Raw genomic sequence first — 13,807 nt, 5'->3', positions numbered from 1 at the left:
AAAACACGTTGCCAAGGAGACAATAGTGACTGGGGGTAAGTGAAGTCTGCGAGATGGCAGATAAAGAAGTTAAGAGAAGACCTGCAGGATCTCTTATTGAAGTGTACATGACAGACAGACAAGCGTTAATAAAGAGGATGCAAAGGGATGGCTGGGATGCTTCTCAGACCTTAGAACAGCAGAGAAAGTGGATAGATGGGGAATAGAGAAACAAGACAAAGAAGGCAGGGGTATTATTAGTACATCAATTAGCGGGACTAATTGAGCAAGTAGTCGCCTCCACCAAAAAGTGGCGTGAAGATAAAAAGAAGATTAGAGAGTTAGAATCCAGAGTAAGGGAACTGGAGAAACGAAACCGAGTTTTAGAGGAGAATCGATGGAGAGGGGAAACTGCTCCTCTACCCCCTTATAACACGACAGGGACCAACCACTCCTCCAGAGGAATGGGAAGCGCTAGAACACAACTTAGCGCCAGTAACCCGAGGGAGAACAGATGCGCAGCCAAAAGCAAATTATAAACCATTCACCCCAGGGGAAAGGCAGCAGATAATGGCTTCCCTGGGTAAACTACAAACTAGAAGCGCAAACATTAAATTCTGGGAAGAATGAGATACAGTTTGGGTAGGATGCCAACTACACCTGAGAGACATACACCAACTGGTCAGGGCAGCCTGTCCAGCGGATAAGTGGAGGCAGGTAGCAGGTGGACCCGCCACTCCTCCAGCACAAGATTATAGTGGGGGACGTTGGACACATGTAGTCGCCCGAACAGCAGAAATAGATGCCCAACAGGCACCCTTCGCCCTGTTTAAAACAGAAGTTCAGAGAGTTTTAGGAAATGCTCCTACTAACTGGAGCTTAATTACAATGACCAAGCAGCTAAAGGGGGAAGGAGCTTCTGAGTATGGGGAACGGTTGTTCCAAGTATACCAGGAATGCTCAGGGCAAGGGAACCCAGGCCGTGGGGATCGAGCATTCATCCAGGCTTCCAAGGATGGACTCTCTAGTGCTCACCAAACCATCCTAAAAATGGGAGTGATTATGTCCCAGGATTATGATGAACTAGTAGAATGGGCTAGTGGTGTACTGGGAGGCGGAGAGGAGAAATCTTAGTTTTTGTATTTCAGTGTGGTCTGGTTGCTTGTTGAGTGTAAGTGGTTATTGTTGCATTAGATTGAGAGCAGGAGTTGATGAAGCCTGTTTGTTCTTGTGGAATGTTTGTTGCGGGCAGTGGATGCGGTGCTTTGCGCTTTGGTTTAACTTCGGGGGGGGTGCTGGGGAAATGTTAAAACTGTTAAAGATTTAAGTATAAGATATCTTGAATTTACTTCTGTTTTTGAGTTTAATTACAGTTTGGAAGAAAGAAGAATAAAAGTGACTGTCTTAATCAACTTTCTGTGTTCTCTTTAAATGTTTTATTTTCATCCCAGTTCAAAATGTTAAGTTTGAATGAAAGAGGAAGTGCCGTGGAATGAATGTTGGAAGCTTCCATGTTAGTCTGTGTGTGTTTAACAAAGTGGTTGCGTGGATGTTTTTGTTGTTGTTTGCTTTAATGTTTTAATGTTCTTCCCATAATTGTGATTTTACAACAGTGGGTTTGATACAGAGTTTAAATAAAAATTGGAAAGTAAATTGAAAGTTCAAAATCAAAGTACATAAATTGAAGTTTGAAATAACCAATTTGAATTTTGAATAATCCTGGGTTCAAATTTTGTTAAGAAAGGATTTAAACCTTGGAGGGAACCATGTGCTCTCCTTTGTCTTGAAGTAGAAATTATGAGAGAGTTAGTTGAGAAGTTAGGAGAAGAAAATAAGTAATTTTGTGGAAAGGTAGAAAAGCAGGAACAAAAGAGTGAGGTAGATATACTGTAAAATTATGTACTGCCATTGGAATTTCATGTGCCATCTATTGTTCAAGGTTTGCCAAATATAAAAACACTGCAAACCTTAAAATCTAGCCAGTTAAAAAATCAAACCAAAACGTTTCTAATCAATTAACCAGTATGTATTGTACCTATTTTGATTTTGATTCGGCGCCTGTTATTTTTCTAAAACGCAGGGGTTTTAATCTGGAACTCAGTTTAAAAATAGAAACAACTTAAATTAAAAGGGTTTGGATATCACGGTTATGATGTGTAAAGTGGTATGATACAACTGCCGCTTGATTATTTTTATGATACAGTATCGCACTGCCATATAGACCTGAGAATAAAATAAAATCCTGAAAAGCCTTAACCAATTTTATATAATACATTTATATATTACATATTGTATATTGATAAAAACATAATTCTGTCAGAGCTTCCTGTTTTCCTCCATGAAAAGGCTACTTACTCCAAGCATTTAACCATTCTTTGCCATAATTTGTAATAACTTGCACAACACTGCTAAATGTTGGTGCTAAGCATTTGAATGCACTTCTTTGTAGGTAGGGTAGTGGCATTTTGTGAAGTACTGTAATGCGGCGCTTGCACGCAAACAAATGATCAAATTAGATATAATGTAAGAGTACATCATATAAAGATTGGAGCTGTATGGCATGTGATTTTAATGGGGAAAGCGATGTCTTTTGATAGGATTATATACAAATGAATGAATGTCCAGCTGCAGCCAAAAAGCCAGTGCAAAGTGTCATTTGATTCACACTAAGCTTTCTATGGAGGGGGTTGGGGGGGGGGGGGCTTCCGAGTACTGAATACATACTGTCCCTCTCCCTGACACTGGTAAAAGTGATCCACTTCAAATTTAAATACTGGGGGTTTAATCAAGAATTGTACAGAGCTAGAGAATATTTCTTTAAGTTATTATGCGAAGAGCAAGATTTTATAATTAAGTTTTACTTCAGTGTTCAGTATTCTAAGGGTTAATGTGACTTGCCGTTTCTTATGTCTGAATCTGTAACTTTTCAAGTTTTACTGTCCTGGCTTTGTACTTTGATAGAAGAGGAATGGGCAGAGAGAAGAGGCTTCATATTCTGGTCTAATCAGAGCCACCACAAACCGACAACCGGATTAACCTCTTATGAACCAATGACAAGATGGGCGATGCAATCACCAGAAAGCATCATAACAGGTGGGACCGATGTAGGTCCACTAAAGGATAAAATCAAAAGATATGTTTTGGAACTAAGCGCCCAACTAAAAGGGATGCATAAATTGGTAAAAGATAATCAGGAAGAAAGAGACGCACAGAGAGAGCTTGAAATGCTCCCTGACGTCCCAACAGTGGGAAGTCGCGTCCTAGTAAAAACATTACCCGAAAAACCAGGGTTTGCACCAAAATGGAATGGGCCATATGAAGTTATAATTAGTGGAGACACCTGTGCCTGTCTGGACATAAGAGGGAAAGGTGTATGGAAACATTGGACCCAGCTGAAATTACACAAGGAATGAATGAATGAATTAAAGTGACCAGAGTGCTTTCCCCAAAACAGGTGATGACTGCAAGCAAGAGTAACTGACGCATTCGGGTTGACAATATAACTTTTGGAAAATTGTATAACTTGAAGTAATAAGATTGATACTTGCTTGTTGCGGACAAGCATGAGATCATGTATGTAACTGTATCACTTTGCGTTGTCGCGACTGTAAACTTGACTGGGCTAGAGGATAACCTATTTTACAGGCCCATATGCATTTACACGGGAACCGAACTGTATGTTACCCATTAGCCCAATCGGTAGAAGCCCTATTTGTGGCCACCCCTGGGTGGACCCCCCATGACTTATATACAGTAGATACATCAGACACACCCTATAAGGGACAAATTGGCAAATATAAAAGGGGTATACAGGGAAGATGTGTGGAACTTGTAAATCCCACAGATCCTGAGTGCAAGGGGTGGGAGGAAGAGTGTGCTCTGATAATGCAAGCTATTCGCTTTGTTTTACGGGGCAGGGATGGGGATGTGCATATGCCTTGGTCCCCAAGAATGATTCCTGCGTACAGACGCAGTGTGTCCATCAGCACTGTCGGGTAAATAGGGGTCAGTTTACTTGCACCTGTTATAAAGCAGAAATGCCTAAATATAACCGCGGGGAGACAGCTCATTTGTGGACAGTGTAATGGGACGCATGTCAGGTCAGCTGAATGGACATACCCGTTTGATACTTACCAGGTGGTGGGATCAAACGGGGAGTCAAGTAAACCGGGCAACTGGCGGTATTCACAAACCAATAATCAGGACACTAAATGCTACCAGGCTAAGAAGGGATTTATATTCCTCTTCAATGGCACCTACACGACAGCAACACCAACCCTCCCGATCCTTTTTGCAGTAGGAACAATAGGACCACTCACTGTTCCATGCCCTCAGAAGGGGCATATCCGGAGAAAGATAGTAACCCGGGCCATCAGCAAAGAATTCTGTGCTGATTGGGAAACCCCGGGCACAATGGGATCATCACTGGGATACGGGTTCCTTGGAGCCCTATCTCTGGGGTGTGGGGGGGGGGGGGGGGGGGGGGGCGGGCAGCAGGAGTAATTAGTGCAATAAATGGGAATCATATTATCTGTGGACTAACAGTCCTGGGAAACAGTACATCAAAAGCACTGGAAGCTGTCAACCAAGAAATGGCTGAATTGAGATTATATGCACAGCAGACCCGATATGCAGTAGACTACCAGCTAGCACAACAGGGGGGAGTATGTACAATCATAGGAGACAAATGCATAACCCATGTCACAGACGAATCCTATAACATCACCCAAGTCATTAATAACATCAGAAAACAGCTTGATGATTTCAGACAAGGACCCAAGAAAGGGAGTAGCTGGCTGGAATGGCTAGTGGGGTGATCCTGGGGATCCTATTTAATGCATGGACTGATCATTCTCATTGCAATAGTAATTGTCTGTTGCCTAATTGTTGGATGCCTTAATGTCTGTTGCGAAGTAATGGTGACACGAATTGTGCCAGGGGCCAGTGTAACCATCGAGGAAGAATACATGATGGGAACCTCTGAAGACATCGAGAGCTACGAGGAAGGAAAGAAGAAGATGGACATCTACCTGTAAAGATGCTGCTGTTGTTGGTCTGTGGATTATTAACTAATAATCCTGACCAAAAGGGGGAGTTGTTATGGTGAAATCAAAGTGATGGACACAAAATGGTTACCTGGCACACAAAATGGATTCTGGGAAAAGACATTAAGAGGCAGTGACTTTAGGCACAGACAGTTACACAAAGAGTTAAAACCTGTAGTGTCCAAATTGCTGCAGGAAACTGATCAGACCTTGAGGCACCCTAAGACTTGAGATAAGAGCATACCCAGAACAATGAGTTTGATAACAAGATCAGCCATTGATGGGGACATAAATACATAAATCTATATATCGAAACCAGTCATTGATAGAGGACATAATTGCATAAATGTATACAATGATGTGTTAACTGTCAATCTGTGTACCTGTCTGCTTGTAACGATGTGTTAACTGTCGATGTCCGTATCTGTCTACTCAACTTGTAACGATGTGCGAACGGCTAATGTCCGTACTGTCTAAAGTATAAAAGATGCTCAACTACCATTGTGTAGTTGAGAAGGTAGCTGCCAATACTGCAGAGTACCAGCGCTTCTCCAAAAGCTTTGTCCGAATAAAACTGTTTTGTTGAACCTCCAAGTCTGACTCCGAAGTTGTGAATTTCCCACAACAGGATCAAATTTAGGTGTGAATTATACTGTAAATGGTTGAACCCTTAGGAACATTAACATACAGAGGGATCTGGGTATGCAAGTTCACAGTTCCATAAACGTGGCAACAAAGGTGGCCAAGGTGATTAAGAAGGCATATGGCATGCTTGCCTTCATCAGCCAGGCCATTGTGTACAAGAGTTGGGAAATCATATTGCAGCTATATAAAACCTTGTTTACGCTGCATTTGGAGTATTGCATGCATTTCTGGTCACCACACTACCAGAAGGATGTGGAAAATTTGGAGAGAGTGCAAAGAAGGTTCACCAGGATGTTGCCTGGTCTCGAGAGTGTTGACTATGAGGAGAGGTTGAATAAACTAGGATTGTTTTCACTGGAAAGATGGAGGGTGAGAGGAGACCTGATAGAGGTCTACAAATTATGAGAGGCATAGACAGGGTGGATAGTGAGAGGCTTTTTCCCAGGGTGAAAGTGTCAATTACAAGGGGGCACAGGCTCAAGATGAGAGGGGGAAAGTTTAAGGCAGATGTGTGGGGAAAGTTTTGCATGCAGAGAGTGGTGGGTGCCCGGAACTCACTGCTAGAAAACGTGGTGGAAGTAGACACATTGACAACATTTAAGAGACATCTGGATGGACACATGAAAAGGGAGGGAAAAGAGGGATACGGACCAAGTAAGGGCAGAAGGTTCTTTTTTAGTTTAGTAGTTTATTTAGGGCATCATGATTGGCACAGACTTGGAGGGCCAAAGGGCCTATTCCTGTGCCGTACTTTTCTTTGTTCTTTGTTCCAGACTGCCAGAGCAGAGCTTATCTCTATCGGCCCTGTTGAATTCTTTACATCACCCTTCTATCTTCTAAATTGAAGGAACGACAAGCCAGATTGATTCAACCTATCCTCATAATTTAACTCTTGAAGCCATGATATTACTCCGGTGTATCTGTTATACCCAATCCAAGGGCAATTTACATTTCCTGGGTTTCAGTGCCAAAAACTGAGCATAGTACTTTAAAAAATCATAGACTAAGGGGGGAATTTTCCCGTCCCATCCGCTACGGGAATCATAGCGGGTGGGGGACGGACTATGCAAAGGTCCGTTGACTCGGACGGGATTTTCTGGTTTTGGGGCAAGCACGGCTGGAAAATCCTGCCCTAAGTAATCAAGTTCAAAGCATAGAAACACATGATATACATGTAGTAACAAAAATAGACAAACACATTTAGCAAGGAACAAGCAAGTGGTGGATGGGTTATTAAAAAAAGTAATATTAAATTTGCATTATATTCAAATTACAAAGCGGTAAACCATTCCTACATTACAGGCACTGAAGGTCATATAGATTCCATCATCAAGTACTTCACTGAGGAGCCATGTAAAAATTTTCTGGGGTGAAATTAGTCGGCCATCCGACTTGTCTTTATTACTCTGCCTGTGGTAAGTTGTATAAGGGATTTTACAAACGTGGTACAAATATTAACTCTTCTTGTTTGTAGAGTTTCAAGCTTTGTGTTATGAAGGGTACTTTTGTACAGATGGTACTGAGGGCCTAAGATCAATCTCTGTGCAGCATCTGTATTCTTTCAACCAGGGAAGACGATGGCCTAGTGGTACTATTGCTAGACTATTAATCCAGAAATTTAGCTGATGTTCTGGGGACCAGGGTTTGAGTCCTGCCATGGCAGATGGTGGGATTGGAATTCAATTAAAAAGATCTGGAATTGAGAATCTACTGATGACTATTGTCGATTGTTGGAAAAACCCATCTGGCTCACTAATGGCCTTTAGGGAAGGAAATCTGCCATCCTTACCTGGTCTGGTCTTCATGTGACTCCAGATCCACAGCAATGTGGTTGACCATCAACTGCCCTCGGGCAACTGGGGATGGACAATAAATGCTGGTCAGCCAGCGACACCCATGTCCCACCAATTAATAAAAACAAACTGAGGGATTTGTGCATGTGTGGGACCAGAGGTCCACATGCCCTAAGGCATCATATATAGTGAAAAGATCAGACCCCAGTTTGTATCACAGGGTAATATTGTTTGTCCCATCCTGTCAGTCGGAGAATATTGGCTCCCTGTCTCCAAACACCTAACCAATTACCAACCCATGTTACAAGGTTATTCTATGCACTTCTATTTTCACAACTAAGCTGCAAAAATATACTTGCGATTCATATTATTTTCCCTGATATTTGGTGAATACAGAAATGATCATTAGTAACATGAAATTTACAGTCACTTAATTACTTAAAAACTTAAATTTCTACCACTGGACTTGTAATATTTTTAGACTGTAGCTGTCAGTGTAACACCAGTCAATTAGAAAATCAATTTGAACCTGGCAGAATCTAATTAACGCTGTCTGGCTGAATGCCAACTGAGACATATTGAGACTGGAGAGGGAGTAGCCATACTTTCAAAATCTTTAAAACAATATGATTATTGAGTGCTCAAGGGAGCCCCAAAGTAGTTTTTTCAAACAGGGTTAACACCCACAGAAGAGTCATAGTCTGTGTGTCATAGCCAAGCAAAGGAAGACACCTTCCCTCCAGGGGATTTGTACACTGCTGCCCCCTGGAAACAAATTAGTGCCTGGTTCTGGCGAGTCAGACTGTTAATTTTACATTGCTGTACTGCAAAGCAGAAATGTTATTCATTTCATGGGCATAATTGGTAGCTAGATGGAATAGAATAGAGAGGGAAAGTGACAACGAGGTAAAGATAAACCAGACCAAAGGTGTCTTATCTTCTCTCCAGTGAAAGGTTGGGATAGATAAAGAAGATAAGGATAAAACCACATAAAAACATAAGGAAGCAAGGGAGTCATACAAAATACATTGTTTGTTTATAGATACAAGCAAAGGTCAGTTTACCTAGATCTGTAGATCTGTGCAGTACACGACAATGCTGAATCATCTTGGGAGCAGCAAATACTGGAAAACCAAAGGGGCAGCAGGGATGTGATGGGGGCTGGGTGGTTGGAGGGGGGGAGGGAGGGGTGAGGAGGGTGGGATGGGGAGGGGGGGTGTTGGGAGTGGAGGTTGGTGTGGAGTGGGGGTTGCTGCTGCTGCTGCTGGTGTTTGAGGTACATACTTTGAAAGGAACCAACATGACATTCCACCAGATGAATTCAGTGTGCCTGGATACTGACCCAGGAAAATCCCTATTTCTTTTACAAAGCAATTGTTCAAATACCATGAGTAGCAGAAAAAATGAAATTGTTCCTTAAGAATTGAAAAGCATAAAGTAATAGCAGATGATGCTTATTTTACCTCTAAGATGTGGTTCTTAAATCATTTCAGCTCCATGATACCTTCCCTGTCCTCACCTTTGGAGTTTGTTGCAAACTGTCTCCTGTTGTTTGTCACCCTCCCACTCCGTATTTTGCACTTTCTTTATCAGAATTTTACAGTCTCAGCCCCTTAAATTGTATTTTGCCCACATCATAAATTTTAGAATTGGATTATTATTGTGGTGCTGCCAACTAATGCCTCCTCTCAGGTAAACCGAGCTTTTTCAGAATAAAAATACTCCTCTCACAACACATTTACTTACATAAGGAGTTTGTTAAAATTGAGATTAACATTGTAGAATATTATTACTTGGCTAGCAGTTTGCAATTAAGTGAACAGAAAATGTCTCCAATTAATTTCTTCCCACTGATGATGTCCCATCTCCCTTTTAATTTTGTGGTGGGGGGGCGGGGTGCAATCTAGCAAACATTTTCCATGTTCCCAGAATAGATAGATATGCCACAGAATCAAGATATTTCTAATGTATTCTTCGGTTTCATTTCTTCTAATTTTCCAGCAGTTTCAAGTTAGGAAAACCATCAGGAACTCACATGAGTTGCATGATATTAGAGATGGACTACAAATGTTGCCTTTGTCAACAATGATCACATACCACAAAGAAAATTAAACAGCATGAAAAATATTATTTTGGAACTATAACATACCGCAATAATATGTTCCAGAGATGATGTTCACAGAAAGCAGCAGCAGAATTGAACTGATTTCGTTCCGTGCCATGTTTACAGGATCACCTCCTTAAATGATTCATAGACATTGTCACAATGCAATTAAAAACAATACTTTCAGTGAAAACTGGTCAAATGCACCAAAGGTTACATAAGTATAAGGCTGTAAGAAAGTAAAATGATCACTAGTACAGTAATACCTGTGTGAGAACGAAAAAACATCTACTTCCCACTTCAGATTGAGGACCATACAGATCATAGGCAGGAGAAAGGTTGTATCGGATCGCGAGGCAGGTTAATGTATTTATACACAGCTTATTCAACAAGTAATTTAGTAAGTAAATCACAACGAATCTTCTTCACCATATAATTATGAATGTGCTGAGCATGTTGCTTTTATGAACAAGTCATGTCAGGTGAGTACACATTTGACCAAATTGACTTAACACCTTGGCAGCAATTCTTAGCTTGCGCAAACCCCAGCCTGAAGAATTTGTCATTCACTCCAATCATGTCTGGCTGCACCCTGTCGTAAGCCAGTTAATGTGCTATGGTGTTGCTCAAGGTAAGATTGAGTTTATTCTCATTTACAATGCTGAGCATTCCAACATGCATGTCTCATCAGCTGCCCCCAAATCTTGGCTTTTTGTTTTCAAAGTCAGGGTACTCAGCCCGATTCTGAGTTTCCTTTCCGCATTAATGGTTTGCCCTTTTGGGTTTTGCAGGTTTGGAAGTTGAAAAAGAACTATTTTTAATAATGCAACCTCATTTGCAAATGAATATTAATTATCAACAGTTAGATCTGTCAGTAGCTGTGTCCTTAGGTACATACAAATTAGTGAGAACTTGGATTTTTTAAAATTCATTCATGGGATATGGGTGTCGCTGGCTGGCCAGCATTTATTGCCAATCCTTAGTTGTCCTTGTTCAGAGGGCAGTTGAGAGTCAACCACATTGCTGTGGCTATGGAGTCACATGCAGACCAGAACAGGTAAGGATGGCAGATTTCCTTCCCCAAAGGACATTAGTGAGCCAGATGGGTTTTTCCGACAATCGACAATGGTTTCATGGTCGTCAGTAGATTCTTAATTCCAGATATTGTTATTGAATTCAAATTCCACCATCTGCCATCGTGGTGGGATTCGAACCCAGGTCGCCAGAACATTAGCTGAGTTTCTGGATTAATAGTCCAGTGATTAATAGTCCAACCAGGCTATCGCCTCCCCTTTAAAGCCTGATGTGGATGGTGTGGCAACAGGCCGAAAATGACAGCAGCAATTACCACCCTATTCTTGCTCCCGATACAGTCATTCTAATTTCCAACCTTTGTTTGAAATGGGCAGCCACAAACTGTCAGTTTCAGTTGGGAGCCCATGTTAAATATGTAAACATATGCTCTATCCTCATTTACATATTTTAAATTACCAACTGGCAGATTGTGCACACGAAAGCTCCTCATGGCTCCACGTAAATGTTGTAGCCTACTACTGACCTGCCCATAACCCAGCCCCTGCTGCACCCCACAATTACCTCCTACCCGTTAGCATGAAACTTCCAGCCTGGCTCCATTTGCCACAAAATGGTAGGATGCTATTAAAATGAACGTTTGTCTTTACAAGTAAAATCTGTTCCAATTGATTTACAAGTAAATCAGTTTGGAACATCCTCACACATCACATCAGCTGGGTTTCATAACACAACGAGGAGGCCCTGGGATTGCCACCAGTCCTCCTCTCTCCATCAACCGTAAGCAGCCTGTGAAAACTGCATAGGCAATAACCAAATGAGGTCAGTCCCTCAACATTGGTTGCCTCTGCAAGAATTTCAGGTAGGTGTTAATACATAATTGGAATAAAAACCGGGGTGGGGGAGGGCGGGTGGTGGTGGTGGTGGTGGGGGAAGAGGTAGCGTAAAGGGTTAACACCAGAAGCGCATGATGCTAATGTTCGAATATGTATATACTAGCTGTGAATAAAAAGTGATGGTTTTAACAGACTTGTCTCAAGCAACTTATTTTCCGAGAGAAGATGAACCCTGATTAGACCCTGAACACACAACAAAACAGTAGGCAGTGGAGGTGGTGGATCTCATCTCGAGATGGGGAGCAGAAAACCCTGGGCCACAGAAAGTCATCAAGGGACTGGACTGGGAAAGGGCTTCAAGACTTGGAGAAGAGGTCAGGAGGAAAATTGCCTTCCCATCCAGAGTTGGCCACCATCCACAAAGCACAATTCCAGCTGACAGGTGGGGCTCACCATCATAGAAATCATCATAGAAACCCTACAGTGCAGAAGGAGGCCATTCGGCCCATCGAGTCTGCACCGACCACAATCCCACCCAGACCCTACCCCCACATATTTACCCACTAATCCCTCTAACCTACGCATCTCAGGACACTAAGGGGCAATTTTTAACCAGGCCAATCAACCTAACCTGCACATCTTTGGACTGTGGGAGGAAACCGGAGCACCCGGAGGAAACCCACGCAGACACGAGGAGAATGTGCAAACTCCACACAGACAGTGACCCGAGCCGGGAATCGAACCCGGGACCCTGGAGCTGTGAAGCAGCAGTGCTAACCACTGTGCTACCGTGCCGCCCACAAAGTAATGGGAGGGAAATAAGAGCTGTCATTGAATGAGCGCTGTGTGTGAAAGTGAGCGAGTGCATGTGTGAACGAGTGAGGATATGTGAGAGCGAGCAAGAGAGTGTGAGCGCAAGCAAGTGCGTATGAGAGTGAGCACGTGTGTAAGAGCAAGTGAGCGCAGATGCAAGTGCGTGTGAGAGTATGAAGGTGTGAGAGCGAGAACATGTGAGAGCCAATGAGTGCCTGAGAGTGAGTGAATGTGAGAGTGAGCAAGTGAATGTGAGAGCGAGCGAGTGCACGTGAGAGCGAGCGAGTGCACGTGAGAGCAAGCGATTTTGTGTGGGAGCAAATCATTGTGTGTGAGAGTGAGTGAATATGCGAGAGAGCAATAGAGTGTGTGAGGAGAAGTGATTGTGAAAGTGAGTGAATACTTGTGAGAGAGAGAGTACGTTTTTAGTGAGCAATTGCGTGTGCGAACGAGTGAGCTCAAGTGACAGCGAGTGAGCACGTGTAAGAACAGGTGCATGTGAGTGCGAGCAAGTATGTGTTTTAGCGAGCGAGTATGTGTGAGTGACATTGAGTGTGTGAGAGCAAAAGAGTACATGAGACTGAGTGAGAGCAAGTGAGTGCGTAAGAGAGCGGGTGAATGTGTGAGAAAGTGAGTACATGAGAGAGTGAGTGAGTGAATGAGAGCGAGTGAGTGTTTGTGAGAGTGAGCGAGACTGGGAGCGAGTGTGTGTGAGAAATAATGATTGTGTAAGAGCAAGTGAGAGTGAACCCTGAGTCTGGGAATGAGCTGGCACACACACAGACACACACACACACACCTGCCCCAGTCCCCTCCACCTTAGCTGGTGACCAGAACTTGAAGCTGGTTTGCTTCTTTCTCGCTCTACTCATGTGAAAAGGCAAAACATAGAATTGTCGAGCGCAGAAAAGGCCTTTCGGCCCATGGAGTCTGCAGCAACAATAACTACCACTGAAGTCATGCTAATCCCATTTTCCAGTACTTGTTCCATGTCCTTGAATGTTATGATATTTCAAGTGCTCATCCAAATACTTTTTAAAGGTTGTAAGACACCCAGCCTCCATTACCTTCCCCGGCAGTGCATTCCAGATTCTTACCACCCTCTGAGTGAAATTTCTTTTTCTCAAATCATCTCTGCCCCTCACCCTAAAACTATGCCCCCTCATGATTGACCCCTCAGCCAAGGCGAACAGCTGCTTCTTATTCGCCCTGTCCAAACTCCTCATAATCTTGTACAGCTCAATTATGTCCCCCCTCAGCCTTCTCTGCTCTAAAGAAAACAATCCAAGCCTATCCAGTCTCTCCTTATAGCTCAAATGCTCCATCCCAGGCAACAAACATCCTGGTGAACCTCCTCTGTATCCCCTCTAGTGCAATCACATCCTTCCTATAGTGAGGCGACCAGAACTGCACACAGTACTCGAGCTGTGGCCTCACAAACGCACAACCGTTTTATCAGTTATCTCTGCTGCTTGGCACTTTTGAATGGTCATTTTTATTAATTATTCATTTTGAAATTATCAATGTATTGCTTTGACATTGACTTATTTTGCTGAGCAA

At 42.8% G+C, this 13,807-nt stretch overlaps 1 protein-coding gene across 1 annotated transcript in view; it reads right to left on the bottom strand.

Annotated features, from left to right (window-relative positions):
• Positions 1-10,036, bottom strand: part of LOC144493577 (uncharacterized) — a 31,502-nt gene extending 21,466 nt beyond the window's left edge. Inside the window, exons 1-2 of the mRNA XM_078212686.1 lie at positions 9,833-10,036; positions 9,612-9,701 (exon numbers count right to left, since the gene is read on the bottom strand). Coding sequence (XP_078068812.1) covers positions 9,612-9,701; positions 9,833-9,854 — 112 coding nt within the window. The 5' untranslated portion in view covers positions 9,855-10,036. The remainder of the gene's footprint in view (positions 1-9,611; positions 9,702-9,832) is intronic.
• Between the last annotated feature and the right edge of the window lie 3,771 nt (positions 10,037-13,807).

Source organism: Mustelus asterias, chromosome 5 (genome assembly GCF_964213995.1).
Source record: "Mustelus asterias chromosome 5, sMusAst1.hap1.1, whole genome shotgun sequence".
Taxonomy (NCBI): domain Eukaryota; kingdom Metazoa; phylum Chordata; class Chondrichthyes; order Carcharhiniformes; family Triakidae; genus Mustelus; species Mustelus asterias.
The sequence above is the reverse complement of the archived record's forward strand: the minus strand, read 5'-3'. Positions and strand labels throughout refer to the sequence as shown.